The sequence below is a fragment of the Trachurus trachurus genome (genome assembly GCF_905171665.1).
Source record: "Trachurus trachurus genome assembly, chromosome: 11".
NCBI lineage: Eukaryota > Metazoa > Chordata > Actinopteri > Carangiformes > Carangidae > Trachurus > Trachurus trachurus.
The window spans coordinates 2,120,773-2,144,153 of NC_139904.1; the positions used below are offsets into that span (position 1 = coordinate 2,120,773).

At 39.7% G+C, this 23,381-nt stretch overlaps 1 protein-coding gene across 1 annotated transcript; it reads left to right on the top strand.

Moving 5' to 3' along the window:
- Positions 1 to 875: 875 nt before the first annotated feature.
- bmp8a (bone morphogenetic protein 8a) lies at positions 876 to 22,254 on the top strand (the record flags this gene model as incomplete). Its single annotated transcript, XM_083982309.1, has 7 exons — positions 876 to 1,455; positions 14,217 to 14,409; positions 16,511 to 16,659; positions 18,053 to 18,232; positions 19,450 to 19,529; positions 20,655 to 20,765; positions 22,096 to 22,254. 7 exons carry the CDS (start codon positions 876 to 878, stop codon positions 22,243 to 22,245), a joined length of 1,443 nt encoding a protein of 480 aa, XP_083838435.1. The 3' UTR covers positions 22,246 to 22,254.
- Positions 22,255 to 23,381: the final 1,127 nt, after the last annotated feature.

The following is a 23,381-nucleotide window of genomic DNA, read 5'->3' on the forward strand; positions in this document are numbered from 1 at the left end:
TCACTCTCATTATCTCTGCTGCTGCTGCAGAGGTGAGGGAGGAGGGTGAGGAGGCTTTTTTCTTTTCTTTCCAGATTAAAGAGAGGGGGAGAGGGGAGACAGAGGGGGAGAGGGGGGAGGCAGCAGAGTAAACAGGCAGTTAGAGGCAGTAAACAGTCCCAGCTCCTCTAAACACATCGGGCTCAGATCAACGCTGCATCTCATCTCATCTCATCTCATCTGGTCTGGTCTGTCTCTACTGCTGCTGCAGCCTCAGTGTGGGGGACGAGCTGGACCGAGCACGAGGACAAGGACGCTGCGTATGAACGGGAATCGAACCTGGACCCTTTTTGTTCTTGCAGAAAAGAAGAAAAATAGGAAGAAAAAGAAAGAATAAAGAAGAAAAAATCGATTCACATAAATATCACGATTTTTAAATAGATTTTTTTGGGGGGGAATTTTTTAAAATATTGTGCAATGTGCATTTCTTTGCCCTTTTTTAATAAATAGGACGAAAAAGAAAGAAGAAAGAAGAAACTAGGGGTGGGAGAAAAAATCGATATCGCGATATCTTTTTAAATCGATTTTTTGGGGGGGGATTTTTTAAAATACTGTGCAATGTGTATTTGTTAGCCTTTTTTTTTTTTTTACATACAGAGAGTACAGGTTTTGAAAAGGGTTTAAGTTCACTTTATAATGGAGTATGTTAATTTATAGGCTCCTATACAGTATTTGTGTGCAGATAAATGTTAAAAATGCTAAAACTAAAAATCGAGAGAATTGGCAATATCGTAGAATCGCAATTTAACTCGAATCGCCATCCAAAAAAAAATCGTAGAAGAATCGAATCAGGAGAAAAAAAGCGTATCGTGGTCCTAGAAGCCCTAGAAGAAACCATGACCTCAGAGGTCTCCCACAGCGCCCAGTGTCTCTGCAGCAGGATGAAGGAGACGACGAGGAGCAGCTCTTCCTCCTCCTCCTCCTCCTCCTCCCCCCGGCCGCTCCTCCTCCACCCCCGGCGGCTGCTCCTCCTCCCGCTGCTCCTCCTGCTCCTCCTCCTGCCGCTGTGGAGCCAGCAGGCCGAGGCCGTGGTGCACTCCAGCTTCCGGCGGCTCAGCGGCCGCGAGAAGAAGGAGATGCAGAAGGAGATCCTCTCCATCCTCGGTCTCCCGGGGCGACCGCGGCCACACCCGCCGCTCCGCCCGCCCTCCTCCGCGCCCCTCTTCATGCTGGACCTGTACCACGCCATGTCGGCCGACGGCGAGGACGAGGGCAACGAGATCATCCTGAACAGCGGGCCCGGGCCTGGCGCCGGCACCGGGACCGGTCCAGGCGGCGTTGGGCGGTTCGGGGGCGGTTCGGAGAGGTTGGCCCAGGTGAACCACCACGCCGCGCTGCCCACCCTCAGCACGCACACGCCGCCGCTGGGCACGGTGGTGAGCGAGGCCGACACCGTCATGAGCTTCGTCAACCTGGGTGAGTTTTTTTTTTATTTTTTTAGATAAGCATAACAGAATTATCTAAGCACATAACATAGCATATGTTGACATTATGCATTATACAGAGAGATAGAGGTGGACAAAGCAGACAGGGGGATAATGAGAAAAGGAAACAAAAATGACAATGACAGTACAAATAATGACATTACAAATAATAAAAATAAAAATAAATAAAAATAAAAATAAACATTGCCAGATTTGGAGGAATCCATTTACCTAGTGAAACTTTCTTAAAGAGGGGCTATGTTGAATCTTTCAAAAATACAGTTCGTTTTCATAGCTCAACCTGGGTGAGTGTCAACCTTGTCTCACCTGGTTCACACAGGAAGTGACGCAGCTCACACTTCCTGTTTGTTGTTAAAGCGAAATTCATGCAAAACCGCTGATGCGTGTTGCCTTCAGGGACAGTTTTTCATCAAGCAGTCTCTGCATTTCCCTCTAAAACAACTCTGTCTGGTAACGTTGTGTTATTATCTCATAGCGTGGTGAATGTGCAGCTCACAACTTGTCCACCAGAGCGTTTTGGAGTTGTTGGATTGTGTAGTTGACGAGTTTTAATGAGGAAAACCAAGAAATCCCATAATGAGCCTCCATAGCGTAGCTCTGAGCAGCTCACGGCTCTGCTCCACCGTTCTAAAAATAGCTTGCACCGACAATTAAATTAAAACCAACCTACTGCTGTGACTATAGGGATTATGGCAATGGGCCAATTTGCCAAAATGTTGAACTATCCCTTTAAACATGATTTAGCTATTCTTCAGAAGTCATCAAAATAAAAGCACACCTTGAAAGCAGTTCTGATTATTTTTCTTGCTGAGAGTCGGATGCAGCTTTTTACGACTATGAAAACTTTAATGTCCACAGAGTGAAAATTCATCTTTGCTTCCACCCATTGACATGTCTTAAGGCAATAGGACACACAGAACATATTAATAAAACATTGCAGAACAGAAAAATGTAAAATAAGAAAAATGATGACTACATTTACAGTGTGGAGTCATGATGACGCATTTGAAAAGAAACCCTCATCAAAAGTAAGAAGCAGGAGTAAAGGTGAATACCTAACGCATTCTAGTTTGATCTATTGCATTGGCAGTGTCTGGGACAAAGGACTTTTTATGGAGATTTTTCCTTGCCATTGTTCGTCTGTAACACTTCCCTGAAATAAGAGTAATAATAATAAGAGTTCAAATTCACTATACAGAGGAGGAGAAGAGTCGTTAACGATCTTCTCAGCTTTACTACTGATTAATTCATCGTACAACCGAACCCTAACCCTTTATTGTGAAGCTGGAGCTGACAGTTGGGTAGCTTAGTTAGCTTAGCTTAGCTTAGCATAGCCAAGAGAGAAGAAACCAAATAGAAACCAGAAGCAGCTCATCGGCCGTCTGATCTCTGACCGACTGTTTGTTCACAGAGTTAAAGAGGAAAAAGTGAGTTTATGTAAAAATTTGAGGAAATAGATTATTTTGTGCCTGGTGAGTCCAAATATTTGTGTTTAATATAAAACTGCTCAGATTTCATGCCGAGTGACTCAGAGACTCAGACCACAGAAACCAAAACAATGAGGTTTTGCAGTGTTTCAGTGTAAAAGTGGCTTCGCTGTCGACTGTTGGGTCTCAAACCTCCTCAGACTGTTTCCATAGAGACAAGAGAGTAAATCTGAACATTTATAATCAAAGACCTTGAAGTTTTACTGTTTGCGTTTTATGTCACACTGTAAAAACTCAAAATCTTTCCAAGAACATTTGTCTTATTTATTGTCAAAATGCCTCAAAACTAAACAATTTCCACTTAAAATAAGACTAGTCACCTAAAAATTAACTTGTTTTTAGACAGTTTTCACTTGTTTCAATTTTCAATTGAAATCAGTAGAAAAATCTGCCTGTGAAAGTAAGTTTGCTTGTAATAAGAAAGAAAAACTTGCTCCACTATCAGATTTTTCTACTTATTTCGAGTGTAAATCTGCTTGAAAGAAGTAAAAAGTGTCTAAAAACAAGCTACTTTTTAATGTGATGAGTCTTATTTTAGGTATAATGAGATTTGTTTTGACTAGAAATAAGACAAATATTCTTGGTAAGATTTTTGAGTTTTTGCAGTGCAGTGTTTGTTTGTACAGTTTTCTTTCCTGTGTTCGGAGAAGTTCAGGTTCAAGTTTAGGATTAGGATCAAGATCAGGATTAGGATTTGGTTAAGGTTCAGGCTCAGGATTCAGGGTTCAGTATGTTTAATATAAGAATCAAGATCATGTTAAATCCAGGGTGAGAATCATAGGTTTAGGATCAGATTCAAGTTCAGGTTCGGGTTCAGGTTCGGGAGATCAAGTTTAGGATCAGTCTGATTATTTGTACTGTTTTATTGTTTGTGCTCCATACCACTTGCGTGGTCGTGAGAAATAAATAAAGTAAAGTAAAAGAATAAGAATCAGGTTTGGGACCAGGATCAGGATTAAGATCAAGATCAATTCAATTCAATTCAATTCAAAGTAGGCTACTTTATTATTTTGTTAAGAACTTTGTTGCGGAAGGACATCAAAAGTGCAGGAGCAGCAATACAATGATCCACACATCCCAACATACCACAGACATACCCAACACAATAGTAACACACATTCCTACAACCACACATAAGTACAAAATAATACTCGCAGCAAAGGTTAAAAAAGACACATAAAAAATTTGTTAAAAACAGGTTAATTGAAAAAGAAAAAGTTATGGTGGGAGTTAGGTGTTTAGAAGTCGGATTGAGGTGGGAATTAAACTGGATGATGCTCTCATGATCAGGATCAAGATCAGGTTTGCAGCTAGGATAAACTAAGCTAAGCTCATTTAAGCTAAATTAATCAAATAAATAAGATAAACTATGATAAACCAAGCTAAGTTAAATCCGGTGGTTTTGTCTAACTTCCTGTCAGCAGATGGAGTTAGCAGTCCCCGCCCTCGTCCCTACTTCACCACATTCACGCGCATCCCTTGGCTGCACACACAGAGAGGACTGCCCCTTTATGCCGTTCTCTCTCCTCATTGGATAAAGGTTGTAGGATACAAGGAAAGTTTTCTCCTCGGCTCAGAGCAGAGCAGAGTGACTGACAGACCCGTGTTTCAGAACAAACACTCTATAGAAGTGATTGGAAGATAGAATTATTTAAGACTTATATTAACACAAACATTCAGCTTACTTCTGCTTTAATTTTAAATAAAATAACCTAAGCTAAATTAAACTGGATGCAGCCCGGTGCCCTCTCCTCCTCCTCCTCCTCCTCCTCCTCCTCCTCCTCCTCCTCTGACTCGTCTGAAACATTTTTACCGTCACTTCTGACGCAGCAGTTTTTTTGGGTTTTTTTTTTCTGGACTTGCGGTGTTTGGCAGCGACTTGTGAAACCGTAGAGCCGATGAAATTACACCGTGTGTGAACTGGATGACACCGACAACAGTGACATGTCTGCGCTGCCGTTTGAGTTTTTTCTGCTTCTTTGCAAATTTCCACAAACATTTACCCCCAGAGAGAGAGAGAGAGGGAGGGAATCAAACCAGCGGCCGCTCTGTCGTGGTCGGTTTCCATTTCAGAGCAACATTCCTGCATCGACCAGCCGACGTCAACGTCCACTCCTCCTGCTGCTGCTGCTGCTGACGGACAGAGTCCAGTCTGGGTCCAGACAGGACACCGATTGATTTATGATCATTGATTATTGATTAAACCTCCTTGTTTTTTAGTCCTAAAGTTTTGTTCAGTTTTTTTTTGTTTTTGTTTTTTTACATTTTTTATTTTTATTTTGTGAGAACATTACAATACAGTAGTTACTTCCAGGGAACATACAATGTTACTTCTGCCACTGTCTGTTCAAGACCGGCATATTTAACCCACTTGGCCCACCTTTTAGTAAATATGATTTTTTTGAAGGCGGAGGGAGAAGGTAATCCTTTCCATAAGGTAAATGTCATTTACGATACTTATCCACTCCTGTATTGTGGGTGGATCGGGGATTAACCAACGTCTTGTAAGTGCTTTTTTACCAGCGGTTATCAAAATATCAAATAAGTATTCATCAGCTTTCCTGAAATTTCCTAAAAATAATGTGGAAAACTGCATAGGCAGATTAGTGTTAAATAGACCACTTAATACTTTATGAACCCTTGCCCAGGAGGATTTAACCACTGGGCATTCCCAAAAGATATGCCGTTGATTGGCTTCCCAGTGTCCACATTGCCTCCAGCACGTAGCTTCCCCTCCAGTAAAATGTGCCTTTTGTTTTGGTGTAATAAAGAAACGGATCATACACTTCCAACCGAACTGAGAGCTGGTGCATTTCCACTGGGATTGGCAAATGCAGAGCCAATCCTTGTTCAGTTTTTGGTTTAACAGAAAGACAACAACAGAGTCTGGTTGACACAATTAACATTAATAATTATGATGATAATAATGACAATAAATAATATTGAAAACATTAAAACAAGACAATGAGATATTATAAATATATTATGAATAAAAAAACACAAGTGTGGTTTCTGATTGGTCAAGAATAGGCTCATACTTGGGGCCACTGTAGCTTTTAAATGGCACCAGTCTCAGTCTGAAGTTGATTGATCAAGAGGAAAACACTGATTATTGATGAACAAGGATCAATATGTGATTAGAAAATCATCAGGAACAGAGTTAAAACTATTATTTCCTATTTAAGTCTCAGATTAAAATTCTACGTAAAGAAAAAAACTGTATAATATTATAGTTTAAAAACTTTGTATTTATGTTTTTTCACATTATAACAATATATTTCCAGGTTATTCCAACATACAAACTCATGTCAAGGCAAGGCAATTTTATTTGTATAGCCCGTTTTTACCACCAGTTTGTCTCAAAGGGCTTTACATGGCATCGTAACAACATCCTCTGTCCTTAGACCCTCACATCCACTGAGGAAAAACTCCATGGAAAACCCTTTTAACAGGGAAAAATCGGAGAAACCTCAGGGTGAGCAACAGAGGAGGGATCCCTCACCCAGGACGGACAGACGGGACAGAGATGTTGTTACAGACAAGAAAACAGTTTACAGTTTATGACACAGAACGTCACATTATAACAATATAATGATTTATGAAGTTTCAACGCAAAATATTGAAAATTAATCATGAAAATGTATCATTGCAGCACTGGGACTCCATACACTGTGAATCTGCACAAGTACAATTAGTCTTGAATTTGCGGATGAATTAATTAAAGCAGAAGTAAGCGATCCGGTGGTTTTGGCTATCTTCTTGTCAGCCGATGGAGTTAGCAGCCCCCGCCCTCGACTTGCTGTCGGAAGATACAACTATTTAAGACTTATATTAACACAAATATTCCACTTACTTCTGCTTTAATCAATAAATAAATAAACAGCCCAGTTATTGATATTGTAAATGTGCTTCATTGCCTGGGTAGCGGTGAACACAGTGAGTGCGCTGCTGGAGGTTTGCAGCAGCCTGACTGATGCCTATCTGCTGTTAAACATCCTCCATGAGTCTTGATGGTTTCCTTCCTCCAGCTCCTCTGGAATGAGGTTGATCTGATCCCAGTTCACCGTGGGAAACGTCTCCCACCTCCTCCTCCTTCTCCCATCTCCGCCTCCTCCTCCTCCTCTCTGCTGCTCGGGGTCTTTAATGAACTCCCATCAAATGACAGGTTTCCTTTTCCAAAACCTGGTCTCTGTGTTGGAGCAGAAAGCTGAACCCTGACATTTATCAGTCAGCGTCCAGAGGGATTCTTCTAAACAAAGTCGACCGGTGTGTTGAACAGCGTTTCAGAGTTTCCTGTCTCACAGACGTCATGGAAATGCATCTCAGACAAAAGTAAAGCTTTAGAAAGAAGAAGGATGACTTTATTCTGTCTAATGGAAGACAGACCGTGATAATTAAGGCCGACAAAGAAAAAGGTGTGGGAGGTTTTGTTTTTCTCCTGAAGTCAAGAGTTTCTGAGCTGTTTGACGACACACTGGACCATTATCAGATCTTAACTGGTTTTAAAAACATGGAGACCAGAAATAAGAGGAGAGATTAAACTGATTTTTAACATTTATTTGAAGTAAAGACTTAACAGACAAGAGATCGTACATGATCAAACATGACTTCAGCAGAAGAACACATATGGAGGACGATTAAATGCCCCAAAAACCAAAAGAAGATGGTGTCGGTGCAACTTGAACACTTTACAGTGAAACTCAACATCTGGCTGTTAATGCTTTCTGCTCTATAATTGGCTACTGCAGGTATTTCTATCAGAAACAGCCCATCTGATCTATAGGGAGCAGTAAAATAATCATAGAGACACATCACACTTAAAGCTTATTGTGTTTGACAAACCTTACATCAGGCCACACCCCCGAGTCCCAAAAGTCGTCCAGTGTGTAGCCTATAGCCTAATCTGCCAATTTGTGAGCTGTATGTATGTATGTATAGAGATGCATATAATATAACATATAATAATAACAACATGTTTGATGTTTATCAACTCAATCAGGAGCAATCAAATAACTTTACTGATGCAAACTGGGCCAAAGATCGTCCACACACTAAAAACAGTTGGGTTAAAAAAATAACCCAATTTTAACCCAACTGCTGGTTCAAATAAGGACAAACCCCTTTTTTGGGTTAATTTTAACCCAATGGGTTGGGTTATTCTTTTTTTTCTTTTTTTTTTCTCTTAACCCATTAGGTTAAAATAAAAAAGGGGTTTGTCCTTCTTCAAACCAGCAGTTGGGTTAAAATTGGGGTTGCTTTTTTTAACCCAACAGTTTGGTTGTTAAAAACTACAGAGAGTGCTCCAAACTTTTCTACCAAGTGACACCACTGTCACAGAAATGAATGGCAGTGGTGTCACTGGTTAACAAGTTTGGAGCGCTCCCTGCAGACCTAGATTGATTGTTTTAATATAAACCTATTAAAAGTAAACACTTGTAAAAAAAAATATATATATATATATATATATATATCCAATTGGGTTAAATTCATAGCCTATAACCCTGAAAATGGGTTACACTCTGGAAAAATAACCCAAAAATTTAACCCAACACCAATAACTCAGAAATTGGGTTACAGAGATAACCCAACATTTTTTAGCGTGCAGCGTGTATAATCCAACCTACATCAAGATCTAATCTAGATCCTAATCTGCCATGTTTGTGAGCCGTATATATACAGATATGGATGTATTATACATGTGTACATAGAGAGGTATAGATACACAATATAACATGTAATTATAACATGTTTGATATTTACATTTTCCGACTCATTTGAGCGTTAAAATAATGTGCACACCACACACAACATCTGGTTGGTCACACACTGGTTTTCTCACTGGCTGGCTATTGGCTATAGTGTCGTCTGTTTATACACACAGACACACACATGCAAACATACATATATATACATATTAAAAAAAAAAGATGTAAAAACTTGTCTTTTTTTTATGATTAATCTTTATTGGGATTTTTGAATATCACACATTACAAGTGTGTATGTGGCAAATGTTTGGTTATGTAACAATGTTGCGTGTGCACTCCAGCAAACAGAAAAAAACAAGACAAAAACAACCTAACAAAAAAAAAAAACGGAAAACAAAACAAAAACACAAAGGGGGGAGAAAAAAACAATAACAGATCAACATGTGTTCAGCAACGTGTTCAGAATAATGATCGTATGTCATCAGGCCTTAAAATGTAATAACAGGAGCAGTGAACTCATCACATTGAGGATTATTTGGACAGATAATCATATGCGACACGCCTTAAATTAGGCCACGCCCCCTCCCTCCCTCCCTGATCATAGAGGATTAAGGTGGGTAAACTCCTCCATCTTCAGCAGCAGCATCAGAGCAACAGATTTAAACATGTTTGATGCTTTGATGCTTCTGAACTCTGGTAAATTTAGTCTCTTAGTTCCCATAACTAATCTAATCAGCGTGTCGCTCGTGTCCAACAGCTACAGTATGGGTGTGTGTGGGTGTGTGTTCCTACGCATGTGTAATGGGGAGACACAGCTGGTTAGAATTAAAGGCCATGCTGCTGCTGACACACACACACACACACACATACACACACACTGAAAAAAGTCAAGCAAACGGTCCGAAGCGAGATGAAAATACGTCTGTGGAGGCAGCGACGCTAAAAATACCGGGCAGGGCTGCAATTATGGTGTGTGTGCTGAGCAGCTGCTGCGGTTCAGGGCACTAAGTGTCTCTAATTACTGCAGTGTGTGTGTGTGTGTGTGTGTGTGTGTGTGTGTGTGTGTGTGTGTGTGTGTGTGCTGATATGAGCACACCCATCAGGGGTGTCCTGCCCTTAGTATTTCAATTTACCATATATTTAATGTGTGTGTCTGACCAGAGCTATTTCGTGTCTCTCTGGGGATCCAGTGTGTCCACCGCCTCATTTCCATATTGTCCCTTTTTTAAACATTTTTGTCCACTTGTTTAGTTTTTTGCTCCTGCTTCTATGTGAACTTGGACTTGAACTTGAACTTGAACGCGCCACCAGACCCAGGGCCGTTGCTAGGAATTCTGGGCCCCCTTAAAGAATACTAAAGTGGGCCCCTCCCCCCTTTTTCTTAGACTACGTATGTATTATCGTTTTTTTATTTAGCCTTCTTTGTTTTGATGCTAATGCAGCATTACACTGCAAAAACTCAAGTATCTTACCAAGAATATTTGTCTTATTTCTAGTCAAAATGTCATTTCTAGTCAAAACAAATCTCATTCTACTTAAAATAAGACACAACATATTAAAAGTAGCTTGTTTTTAGACACTTTTTACTTCTTTCAAGCAGATTTTCACTTGAAATAAGTAGAAAAAATCTGATAGTGGAGCAAGTTTTTCTTCCTTATTACAAGCACAAAAAACTTACTTTCACTGGCAGATTTTTCTATTTATTGTGAATTTAAGTGAAAATTATCTAAAAACAAGTTAATTTTTAGGTAATGAGTCTTATTTTAAGTGGAAAGAGATTAGTTTTGACTAGAAATGAGACATTTGGACAAGAAATAAGACAAATATTCTTGGAAAGATGTTGAGTTTTTACAGTGTAGCCTATACTATGAGTATTAGTCAGGGTCTTACGCAGAATAAATCAGTCATACAAAGATTAGACTACTGGGGTTTTTTATGGGCCCCTAGAATTATCATCACCTTTCTCCCCTGTACAACGGCCCTGCACCGACCGACCGACCGTCCTCCTCTGCCTTCGTGCCCTTCAGCAACACACAGTGTGTCGGTGCTGCTGCCCAGTGTGAGTGTGAGTGTGATGTGGGGTGTTGGTGAGAAGGAGCGTACACGCCTCATAAAGCCTCTCTGGGTAAATAAAGAACAGAAGCGATGCGTAGGAAAAGTTGGAAGAGGAAAAAGAAATGTTTCTCCCTCTCGCTCTCTTTTTTTTTTTTTTTTTTTTTTCAATTTTCCTCTCCAGGACTCGAAGCCTCGTTTTATCTTTTATGAGAACAAGTCGGAGGAGCGACCACGTCAGAGCTGAGAGGATTAAAAACCTCCGACTGAGCTGGAAGGACACGAGTTGAACCAAGTGATGCGTTCAAGTCTGTCTGAGAAAAGCAGAATGAAAAGTTTAATTTAGAGACACTATACTATACTATTAAATAAACTTTAACAGCAGGAAAGACATTTGCTGACGTCCCTGTCTGTGTCTTTTAAACCAGAGAGCTCTGTTACACCATAATATCACACTTTATTTGTTAGAAAACATTCTTTTAGGTGATTTTACATCAGTTCATAGTGTTTGTATCTATGAAATGTAACTTGACAGTGACTTGTATGTGTGTTATAATGTTTATTTTGTTTTATTTTACTGCTCTGTCTGTGCTGATGTGTTCTCTGGGCTCAGGGAAACTTAGCAGATGGAAATGCAGAAACTGCTTTGATCTGCTGCAAAGTGAATAGCTATCTCAGTGAAATCAGTGACTGAACTAAACTAATCCAAACCGAACTGAACCGAACCAATTGTAATCAAACCAAACTAAACCAAACCTAACAAACCTCAACTCAAATCAACTCAACTAACCTAAACTAAACTAAACTAAACTACTAACCTAAACTATTCAAATCAACTAACCTAACCAAACCAAACCTAACAAACCTCAACTCAAATCAACTCAACTAACCTAAACTAAACTAAACTAAGCTAATAATCGAAACTACTCAAATCAACTCAACTAAACTACTAACCTAAACTAAACTCAACTACTAAACTCAACTCAACTTATCCAAACCAAACTCAATCAAACCAATTCACTAGCAAGGACCACGCCACAACAATGTGCCATTAGACGATTTAATGGGATGAAATGATGAACATGAATGAATGATATTGTACGAGAGTGGTAAAGGTGCGGGGAGGTTGATGTCGCGTCTCGTCTGGGAAGATAAACCGGAGACCGGCGGAGGGAGACTCAGAGTGGGCGTTGTTCCGCCCGAGCTGGATTCGTGCCCCCCAGACGATGCCTTGGAGGAGATCTGGGGCCTCATTTATCATTGTGGATACACCTTTTTTTACGCCATTTTCCCCTCGTTTTGTGCGTACGCACTTTTCTCCGCCAAATTTGGGATCTATCAAGCCAAAACCTGACGGGGAAAAGTGCGGACATTTACACCCATTTTGACCCTGGCGTACGCCTTTTTTGAGGAACAGGAGGAATTGGCGACACCGTTGCTGAGTCAGAGAACTGCAGTGTGAGAGGGAGAGAGGAGCGGAGCACATTTAGAAGAGCACAGTAGGATTTTTTGAAGTAATTGTGGTAGTGGTGGACCGTTGATGCTGGCAATCCAACCCGCTCTATAATAACACTAGGCTCTATGTTAATTGATAAACAGAGCGGATTGTGGATTTTGCTTTTTTGATTAGGCTGTGTGACGTCCGACAAGGATCAAACCATCCAAGTTTAAAAACACACCGGCAGCAGCGCACACTGATCTGCAGCCTAGACTGTTATTATTCTGTCACCTGAGTTAACGAGGTGCACGTGTGTTTGGAGCTGAGAGGAGAGAATAAAGAGTGAGACAACGCGGCCCTGAGGAGGAACTGTGAAGGACTCAGCTGTAGCCTAATGGAAAATGACCTAAACCGAGTCCAGTAGAGCTGTAACTGTGAAGTGGGAAGGCGTGCAAAGTAATGGTAACTATCGTCCTGCTTCCTACATTGTTTTAACATCTAGGTAAAAAAAAAAAAAAAAAAAAACGATTTTCTGGGATAAAGAGGCAGATTACATAAGATTCTTCTTCTTTCTGCTCCCTTTTGTTGAGATTTGGGAGGTTTTTGTTTTTATTGTAGCTTATTAAAATGCAAGATCATTTTTGTGACTGATTTATTGCCCGTGTATCTGCTTTCGGAGAAGCGGAGAAGTTCCGCTTCTTTCCCCCGTCCTCCGCCCGTTGTCTCCGTTGTCACTTTGTTGTCACAAAAGTTGCTGCGCCACAGAGAGCACATGGCTAATTAAATATGCACGTGCTGACCATATATAGTTTATATAGGCGTTCCGGGGGCGGAGTAAGAGGTGTGTTCACGTGTGCACCATTCTTGAGTCCTGTGTGATTTATTGCGGAGAGTTGTGCGTACGCACAGTTTGATTGATCTGAAAAAGGTGTAAATATTTAGGGTGTACGCCATTTTCGTCTTTTCGCCGTACGCAAATATTTAGTAGCAGTTTTACACCCTCTTTGATAAATGAGGCCCCTGAAAGGGAATGCGTTGGTTAAGAAGAAAGGGATGGAGAAAGGGAGGGAAGGATGGAGGGATGAGAGTGAGGATGATCCGGGAGGAGGCTGGAGCCGGGAGGCGCCTAGACAAGGGGAAGAAGGGAGGGTGGGTCGAGAAATCGAGGCAACTAAGGAAGGAAGGGGTTGACCCGGGTATTTGTAGGCTTGACCGGTGATTAGAGGTGTGGTTGAGGCGTGGCCCTGCTCCTGAACTTAAGTTAACTCCGTGAACTTTCATTTGTAATCGAACCAAACCAAACCAGACCTAACCTAAACTAACCTAATTTAACCTAAACTAATCAATCCAATTCATATACCAAACCAGACCGAACTATACCAAACCAAACCTAACTAAACTAAACTAGACTACTAATCGCAACTACTAAACTCAACTCAACTCAACTAACTAAACTAAACTAAACTAAACTAAACTAAACTAAACTAAACTAAACTCAACTACTAAACTCAACTCAACTAACTCAACTCAACTCAACTCAACTACTAAACTAAACTAAACTCAACTCAACTTATCCAAACCAAACTAAATCAAACCAATTCTAATCGAGCCAAACCAAACCAGACCTAACCTAATTTAACCTAAACTAATCAATCCAATTCATACCAAACCAGACCGAACTATACCAAACCAAACCTAACTAAACTAAACTTAACTTAACTTAACTATACCAAACCAAACCAAAACTATACCAAACCAAACCTAACTAAACTAAACTAAACTAAACTTAACTTAACTTAACCGAACCAAACCAAACTAAATCAAACCTTACTGGATTTTGCAGCTATAAAGGATGTTGAAGTTTAAAAGCTAAAAACTCTTTTATTTTGAAATGGTTCTGACATCACTGATCACTGACTGTCAGATCAAACACTCACCTGTTCTCCTCCTCTTCCTGCCTGTGTGTGTGTCTCTCTGTGTGTGTGTGTGTGTGTGTGTGTGTGTGTGTGTGTGTATGTGTGTGTCTCTCTGTGTGTGTGTGTGAGAGCAGTGGAGCAGGAGCGCGACCTGCTGCAGCCCCGTCCCTACTGGAAGGAGTTCCGCTTCGACCTGACGCCGCTGCCCCAGGGCGAGACGGTGACGGCCGCCGAGTTCCGCATCTACAAGACGCTGACGATGGGTCAGAGGGCAAACAGGACGCTGCACATCTCCGTCTACGAGATCCAGAGGGAAAACAGACACAGGTTCACACTCACACTCCTCTTCCTCCTCCTCCTCCTCCTCCTCCACTGCAAAAACTCAAAATCTTTCCAAGAATATTTGTCTTATTTCTTGTCCAAATGTCTCATTTCTAGTCAAAACTAATCTCTTTCCACTTAAAATAAGACTCACAACCTAAAAATTAACTTGTTTTTACATAATTTTCACTTGTTTCAAACTAATTTTCACTTGAAATAAGTAGAAAAATCTGCCAGTGAAAGCAAGTTTTTTGTGCTTGTAATAAGGAAGAAAAACTTGTTCCACTATCAGATTTTTTCTACTTATTCCAAGTGAAAATCTGCTTGAAAGGAGTAAAAAAAAGTGTCTAAAAACAAGCTGCTTTTAATATGATGTGTCTTATTTTAAGTATAATGAGATTTGTTTTGACTAGAAATGACATTTTGACTAGAAATAAGACAAATATTCTTGCTAAGATACTTGAGTTTTTGCAGTGTAATGCTGCATTAGCATCAAAACAAAGAAGGCTAAATAAAAAATTATAATACATACGTAGTCTAAGAAAAGAAACTGGAAAAGTTAGGGGGAGGGGCCCACTTTAGTATTCTTTAAGGGGGCCCAGAATTCCTAGCAACGGCCCTGCCTGCAGGTGTAGCTGAGCCTGACCCCTGACCTCTCCCTGTACATCTGCCATAAGCTGGTAAAGCAGGGGTGTCAAACTCATTTTAGTTCAGGGGCCACACTGCAAAAAATCTAATATCTTACCAAGAATATGTCTTATTTTTTGTCAAAATGTCATTTCTAGTCAAAACAAATCTCATTCTACCTAAAATAAGACTCATCACATTAAAAAGCAGCTTGTTTTTAGACACTTTTTACTTCTTTCAAGCAGATTTTCACTTGGAATAATCTGATAGTGGAGCAAGTTTTTCTTCCTTATTACAAGCACAAAAATCTTGCTTTCACTGGCAGATTTTTCTACTTATTTCAAGTGAAAATTAGTTTGAAACAAGTGAAAATGATCTAAAAACAAGTTCATTTTTAGGTAATGAGTCTTATTTTAAGTGGAAAGGGATTGTTTTGACTAGAAATTAGACATTTTGACAAGAAATAAGACAAATATTCTTGGAAAGATTTTTGAGTTTTTGCAGTGCATATACAGTTTGCAATTTGATCTCAACAGTGAAATAACAACATAGCATAATAACCTATAAATAACCAGAACTCAAAATATTCCCTTTGTTTTAGAGCAAATGAACCCTCTGTTTTACAAAAAATGTTATGAGCAACCTGAAATTTCTTGAAGAAATGACTTACAATTTCAACAATATTATGTCTCTTCATGGCTTCTATGTGATTTTCACACACTAATTTTATTTTGGGGCCCTCTGTTACAGCCAATAATACTGATTATTGATCGTTTACACACCTACTACACGCCTACAAACTTATTTCATTTTTCTCATCATTACGAATCAACATCCTAGCCTGGCATGTTTTCACCTGTCTGTGGTTTTTAATTTGAAATGGAACCAAATTCAGCTAAAAGTGCAGCCTGGGGTGATTGATCAGTTGATTTTCAAAATGATATACAGTAGTAGGCTACTATGTAAGTGGGAATAATGAATGTTATATAAAAGGCCTACTACTAAAACTAACAAAACAATAGACAATGCATTTGCTGCAATTCACTAAGAAAAAGTGAATTATTTATGTGAATGTGGTTTTTGTTTTGTCTGTACTCTGATGATTTTGTTTGTTGTCTAAATATGAAATGTGTCTTGTAAACCCTTATAGGCCGGGCGCCTTAATTGGTGCATGACAAATTCATTCAATTCATGCTGTAAACACAACACGTCATCAGCTTTTCTTTAATCTTTGGTTTTAAATCAACTGCAACAGCAATGTGCAGCAACAATTTGAAGTGCAACAGCAACAATTAAGTGTAGTCTAATTGTAATTACGTAGGATTTCTCTTGGGATCGATTACACAGTATAGATTTAAATAAGTGAATTTCTTTTGTGTGTGTGTGTGTGTGTGTGTGTGTGTGTGTGTGTGTGTGTGTGTGTGTGTGTGTGTGTGTGTGTGTGTGTGTGTGTGTGTGTGTGTGTGTGTGTGTGTGTCAGAGAGCCGGAGCTGGTTCTGCTGGACATGCAGTCGGTGCCTGCAGGACAGGAGGGCTGGTTGGCCTTCGACGTCACCTCCGCCTCCAACCACTGGCTGCTCCATCCCCGTAGCAACCTGGGCATCCGGCTGTACGTGGAGACGGAGGAGGGTGGGTGGTGGCGAAGCAGCAGCTACACACACACATACATACACACACACACACACACTGCAAAAACTCAAAATCTTTCCAAGAATATTTGTCGTATTTCTTGTCAAAATGTCTCATTTCTAGTCAAAACTAAACTCTTTCCACTTAAAATAAGACTCATCACCTAAAAATGTACTTGTTTTTAGATCATTCACCTTTACTCCCCCGCTGCTCAAGAGAGCGATATAAACATTCATTTATACCTACTGCAATACAGCTGTACAACTCCTCAATCTGATTAATTAATTCAGTCACCATGAGCATCCTGGACCCAGCACTTCTTTAACTTCTTAACTTTTTAACCTTCTGCACGCATCTCGTATTCATATATTTGTTTCTTTTCTTTAATTCTGTGTTTTAATACACTATGTGTTTTTATGTCTTCATGTATTTTTACTCAGTGTTCACTAGCAAGGACCACGCCACAACAATGTGCCATTAGACGATTTAATGGGATGAAATGATGAACATGAATGAATGATATTGTACGAGAGTGGTAAAGGTGCGGGGAGGTTGATGTCGCGTCTCGCCTGGGAAGATAAACCGGAGACCGGCGGAGGGAGACTCAGAGTGGGGGTTCCGTCTCGGCGTTGTTCCGCCCGAGCTGGATTCGTGCCCCCCAGACGATGCTGTGGAGGAGATCTGAAAGGGAATGCGTTGGTTAAGAAGAAAGGGATGGAGGAAGGGAGGGAAGGATGGAGGGATGAGAGTGAGGATGATCCGGGAGGAGGCTGGAGCCGGGAGGCGCCTAGACAAGGGGAAGAAGGGAGGGTGGGTCGAGAAATCGAGGCAACTAAGGAAGGAAGGGGTTGACCCGGGTATTTGTAGGCTTGACCGGTGATTAGAGGTGTGGTTGAGGCGTGGCCCTGCTCCTGAACTTAAGTTAACTCCGTGAACTTTCATTTTGTGATCTGTGTTGTTGTCTGTATTGTCTTGCTGCTGCTCTGTGACATTTTAAATTTCCCCTCGGGGATTAAATAAAGTATTTCTAATTTCTAATTTCCACTTGTTTCAAATAAATTTTCACTTGAAATAAGTAGAAAAATCTGCCAGTGAAAGCAAGTTTTCTGTGCTTGTAACAAGAAAGAAAAATTTGCTCCATTATCAGATTTTTCTACTTATTTCAAGTGAAAATATGCTTGAAAGAAGTAAAAAGTGTCTAAAAACAAGCTACTTTTAATGTGACAAGTCTTATTTGAAGTATAATTAGATTTGTTTTGACTAGAAATGACATTTTGACTAGAAATAAGACAAATATTCTTGGTAAGATTTTGAGTTTTCATCAGTGCACTGGTGATGAGTCATGATGATGACACGTTGCTTCCTGTCCTGTCCTGTCCTGTCTCGTCTGCAGACCGCTCCCTCTCGGCCGGCTGGATCGGGCTGGTGGGCCGCCGGGGGCCGCGGTCCAAGCAGCCCTTCATGGTGACCTTCTTCAGGGAGAGCCAGGTGCCCTGTCGGCCCCCCCGAGCCGTCAAGCCCCACCCCCGCAAGAAGAAACCCAAATATGACCTCCCCGTCCCCAGCATCCACAGTGAGGGCCACAGACACAACTTAAAGGGATTCACCAACATTTTTTTATTTGTGTCTTGCCTCACTCCCGAGTCCATGACCAGCAGATAGACACCATCCTTTCCACTGTGCGTGCAGTAACAAGGGAGATAGAGCTGTATCGCCTGTAATTAGCTTAGCTCAAAAACTGGAAGTGCATAGGCAGTGTTAGCCTGCCTCCTACCCTCCTTCATTTTAGCTCTAAACTCTGTAAATATATCACTTTATCGACATTTCAAACATGTTTAGGTGAGAAAGTAGCCGTTTAGATCAGCAGTGTGTCGTTAATTTGTCTAAATACCAGCTGTTTACAGTTTTGTTCGGACGAATTCGGCGCTACTCAAGCTAGCCGTTGTGACCAACGCACTTCCGGTTACTTTCACAAAATAAAACGCCTGTTGCCCTTTACATACAGAAAACCATGGCGATAGAATTTGTGCTTTTACTTTGAAATAGGAAGCTAACCTACCCTCGATGTAGCTAGCTTGAACCAAAATAAAGCGTCTTTGCTTGAACCCTCCGTTTTGACCGATCTCGTCCCGTTAGCGGCATTTGACCGCTCAAGATGCCTTACCGGAGAGTTTTGTCAGCTCTGAGACGAAGATCGGCCCACCGGTTTCCATTTAGAGTTGCTGAAGAGTTTCTCTGATGACTTTAGGTGGAGGCAGGCTAACACTACCTATACACTTCCAGCGTTTGAGCTAAGCTAATTAGCAACTTTAGGTGGAGGCAGGCTAACACTACCTATACACTTCCAGTGTTTGAGCTAAGCTAATTAGCGACTTTAGGTGGAGGCAGGCTAACACTACCTATACACTTCCAGTGTTTGAGCTAAGCTAATTAGCGACTTTAGGTGGAGGCAGGCTAACACTACCTATACACTTCCAGTGTTTGAGCTAAGCTAATTACAGGCGATACAGCTCTATCTCCATGGTTACTGCACGCACAGTCGAAAGGATGGTGTCTATCTGCTGGTCATGGACTCGGGAGTGAGGCAAGACACGGAAAAAAAATGTTGGCGTATCCCTTTAATTACCTTTAAAACATTTTAAACATCCACCTCTGACCTTTAGGGTTAAGATTTATAATGAAAATATGTGTCAGTATACCTGAACTTAAATCGTTCTCATGCATTGATTGTGACTTTTAATGTTCATTATGATATTAATTATATGTTTTTCCCGCCTCTTCCTGCTTCAGATCGTAGTCCGGTGAACAATGGAGGTCAGCCGTGTAAGAAACACGAGCTCTACGTCAGCTTCAGTGACCTCGGCTGGAAGGTCAGATTCAAAAACATCTGATTCATTTCATCTTTTCCAACTTTAATACGTTAAATTTTGAGGTTTTTATTCAGGTTTATTTACTGCGAGGTCGGAATCAGAATCAGAAAAACACAACGTGTCACTGAGTTCATTTTGTTTTACTGTCGCTGAAAATGTATTCATCGTGTTCCCAAAACTCCGACCGCAGAGGCTTCTGGGAAATCTGTCCTCTTCTTTTATAATGTGGTGATGAAACTCCCTCACAACAAAACCTCTGTTTCTTAGAAAGCGTCAAGTGTTTTGAGATTTATTGTTTCTCTGTTGAAGATGAAAGTTCAAACTTAAATGAACGACACTAAAGAGGCTTAAAAGAAAACCCCCAAAAGAAACCAGAAAAATAAATCTAGTACTAACGTTTCTCAAACAGATTTTTTTAATTCTGTATTTCTTTGAAAAGTGTTACAACATGTTTCCTGCTCCGACTCGTTCATTTCCTCAGATAAAGTGGGTTTTTTTCTGGGTTTCCTAACTCGTTCATGCACTGCAAAAACTCAAAATCTTTCCAAGAATATTTGTCTTATTTCATGTCAAAATGTCTCATTTCTAGTCAAAACTAACCTCTTTCCACTTAAAATAAGACTCATCACCCAAAAATGAACTTGTTTTTAGATCATTTTCACTTGTTTCAAACAATTTTCACTTGAAATTAGTAGAAAAATCTGCCAGTTAAAGGAAGCTTTTTGTGCTTATAATAAGAAAGAAAAACTTGCTCCACTATCAGATTTTTCTACTTATTTCATGTGAAAATCTGCTTGAAAGAAGTAAAAAGTGTCTAAAAACGAGCTACTTTTGAATGTGATGAGTCTTATTTTAATAGAATGAGATTTGTTTTGACTAGAAATTAGACATTTTGACTAGAAATAAGACAAATATTCTTGATAAGATTTTGAGTTTTTGCAGTGTGTAATGAATTGATTTTATCTGAGTCAGATGAAAACACGTCTCTTCCTCCAACTGGACATTAAAATGTTGAATTTTATGTCAAATAAGGTGAAAGATAAGATTTGGGTTTCCTGCCTCTGTTGTATTATTATAACCTGTGCATGTGTGTGTGTGTGTGTGCGTGTGTGTGTGTGTCGTCAGGACTGGGTTCTGGCCCCCACTGGATACTCGGCCTACTACTGTGACGGAGAGTGTTTTTACCCTCTGGGCTCCTGCATGAACGCCACCAACCACGCCCTCATCCAGCAAGTGGTCAGTGAAGTACACACACACACAAACACACTCTTATCAGCTTTACAAATATATATATGGCGTTTTAGAGCATTTGTGTTTTTCATATTGACCTCTCTGGGCCACTGTAGCTGCCTCTGATACTGAATCAACTTTATTTGTAGGAAAGAAAATTGCAGATGTGTGTCTGTGTCTTGTTTTAATATATTTACCGGTAAATTATATTATATAAAGTTGATCATCACAAGTTCCTTTTTCCAAATGAAGGTTCATGTTTCATGTTAAAGGGGACATGTTATGAAATATCATTATCATATTAAAAAAATCTGTAATTTTGAGTCTCCCTAGGTTGAAATCCATGTGGTTTTACAAGCTGTTCCCTCAGTTGTCTTCCAGTGATCTAACTAGGATTCGAATTTGCATATTACCACCCCTACCTGGTAGCAGTAGAAGGGGCGGGGCAAACAGTGGTTCATTTGCATTTAAAGGGACAGGCACTGGAACCAGCTGTTCTGAACAGGGCTGTTTTGATTGGATGAAAAGAGCTGTGATGTTTGATCCTCGGAGGATTTTGACCAAAGCATGTCACAGATATGTCTTTAACACACCTGGGAAGTATTTTAATCTGTGGAATATATCTCCTTTAATAAATATTAAACTATTGTTTACTGGTTTGGACGTCAGATTCTCAGCTTGTTTTAAAAAAAAATAACTCCAAACACAACATTTCATCATTGTCTCCTTGTACTAATCATCATGTTAATCTTCTCACCAGCTTACGAACCACTGTTAGATACAAATAGTATAATACTGTAATTTCCCAGCTTGGGATCAATAACTCCCACCAGAACTTTTTCCTTTTTAATTAACCTGTTTTTAACTAATTTTTATCCTTGTATGTGTCTTTTTTTTTTAACCTTTGCTGCGAGTACTTGTACTTATGTGTGGTTGGTTGTAGGAATGTGTGTTATTATTGTGTTGGGTATGTCTGTGGTAAGTAGGGATGCGTGGATCGTTGTTTTGCACCTGCACTTTTGATGTCCTTCCTAACGGAATAATAAAGTACTTTTGAATTGAATTGAATTGAATAAAGTATATATATCTATCCATTAAAGTGCTTACACAATAATGCATCCTAATGCTGCATTAGCAGGACTTGGGGTATTTCTATGTTGTTGTATTTAGGCTACTCCTTTAGTAATGAGGGTGATGTGTAGTTAATGTCACGAAACATTCATCCAGATTCATATTTCATATTTCTTATAATCTCATCTTTGTCTAGCATTTATTCTCTTGTGCAAATCAATGAATCAATCAACCTATAGAACCTGTGTGTGTGTGTGTGTGACAGGTCCACATGCTGAAGCCTGACGAGGTTCCCAAGGCGTGCTGCGCTCCGACCAAGCTCAGCCCGATCTCCGTGCTCTTCTACGACGACAACAACAACGTCATCCTCAAGAAGCACCGCAACATGGTGGTGAAGACCTGCGGCTGTTTATAGTTATTATTATCAACACAAAACCTACAGGTGTCAGTCAGGACGAAACACAACCACCACCACCTGAACTCTACACCAAACTTCAGACATTTACAGAATCTAAATCAATATTTTCTACTTTTTACACTTTTTTTTTTTTTACTGTGGGATTTTCTCTGTTCACGATGATTCATGTTAAACTGGACACTTGTTTTTTATTTGCTTTTTCTTTTCTTTTTTTACCCCAAGAGTTCATTACTGGCAGATGATGTTGGAGGCAGAAGGAGCCACTAGTGATGCCTGATATGTTTGCTTTGTTTTTTATATATGAAGGAAATCAACAACACAAATCTATATGAAGAGAATATTAAACTGTATTCAATTAATAAAGTTAATATTTACATTATGATGATGTACTGTAGCATGAAATGGAGCGAGAGAAACATAAACAACCAGTTTGAAGTGAAAATATTTAAAATGTAACGACTCTTCAGCTTCAGTCTGATGAGGATGAAGATGATTCTGAATTAGTTAAGACTGAATTTATCTTAAACCTGAGCTCAAACAAACATAGAAAAGCAACTAGTTTGGTAATTGATTAACTATATAAGTCATTTAGAGTTTAGTATTTCTAGATTCAGTTCATAAGTTGTACTTTGCCTGATCACAGACTGTTAAAATCTCACTTTTATGATGTTCTAACTTTTTTTTTTGGACCAAACAATCAATTAATTGATCCTTACTTGTAGATAAACACAACATTACAGCTGTGTGACACTTAATGCACAGTCAGTGTGTTTTAGACACTGAAACAATTAAATATATACATTTACATGTTTGTTTCATGTTGAATAGTTTCAGCTTTATCCATTAACTAAAACCTTAATTTCACTTTGTTCTAACAGGAAGATTAAATATATAGAAAACCAACATATAAACATGTAATATCTAGACATAGAATATAAATATATATTATATCATATAACATATAATATTGTTTAAGTGTCTAACGTTACGATCAAATAATCCCTTTAACATCACGTTTCATCTTGTTGTGAACAAAGAAAGTTAGGATTTCGTTGGAGAGTTTCATGTTGAATAGTTTAAGCTTTATCCATTAACTAAAACCTTAATTTCACTTTGTTCTAACAGGAAGATTA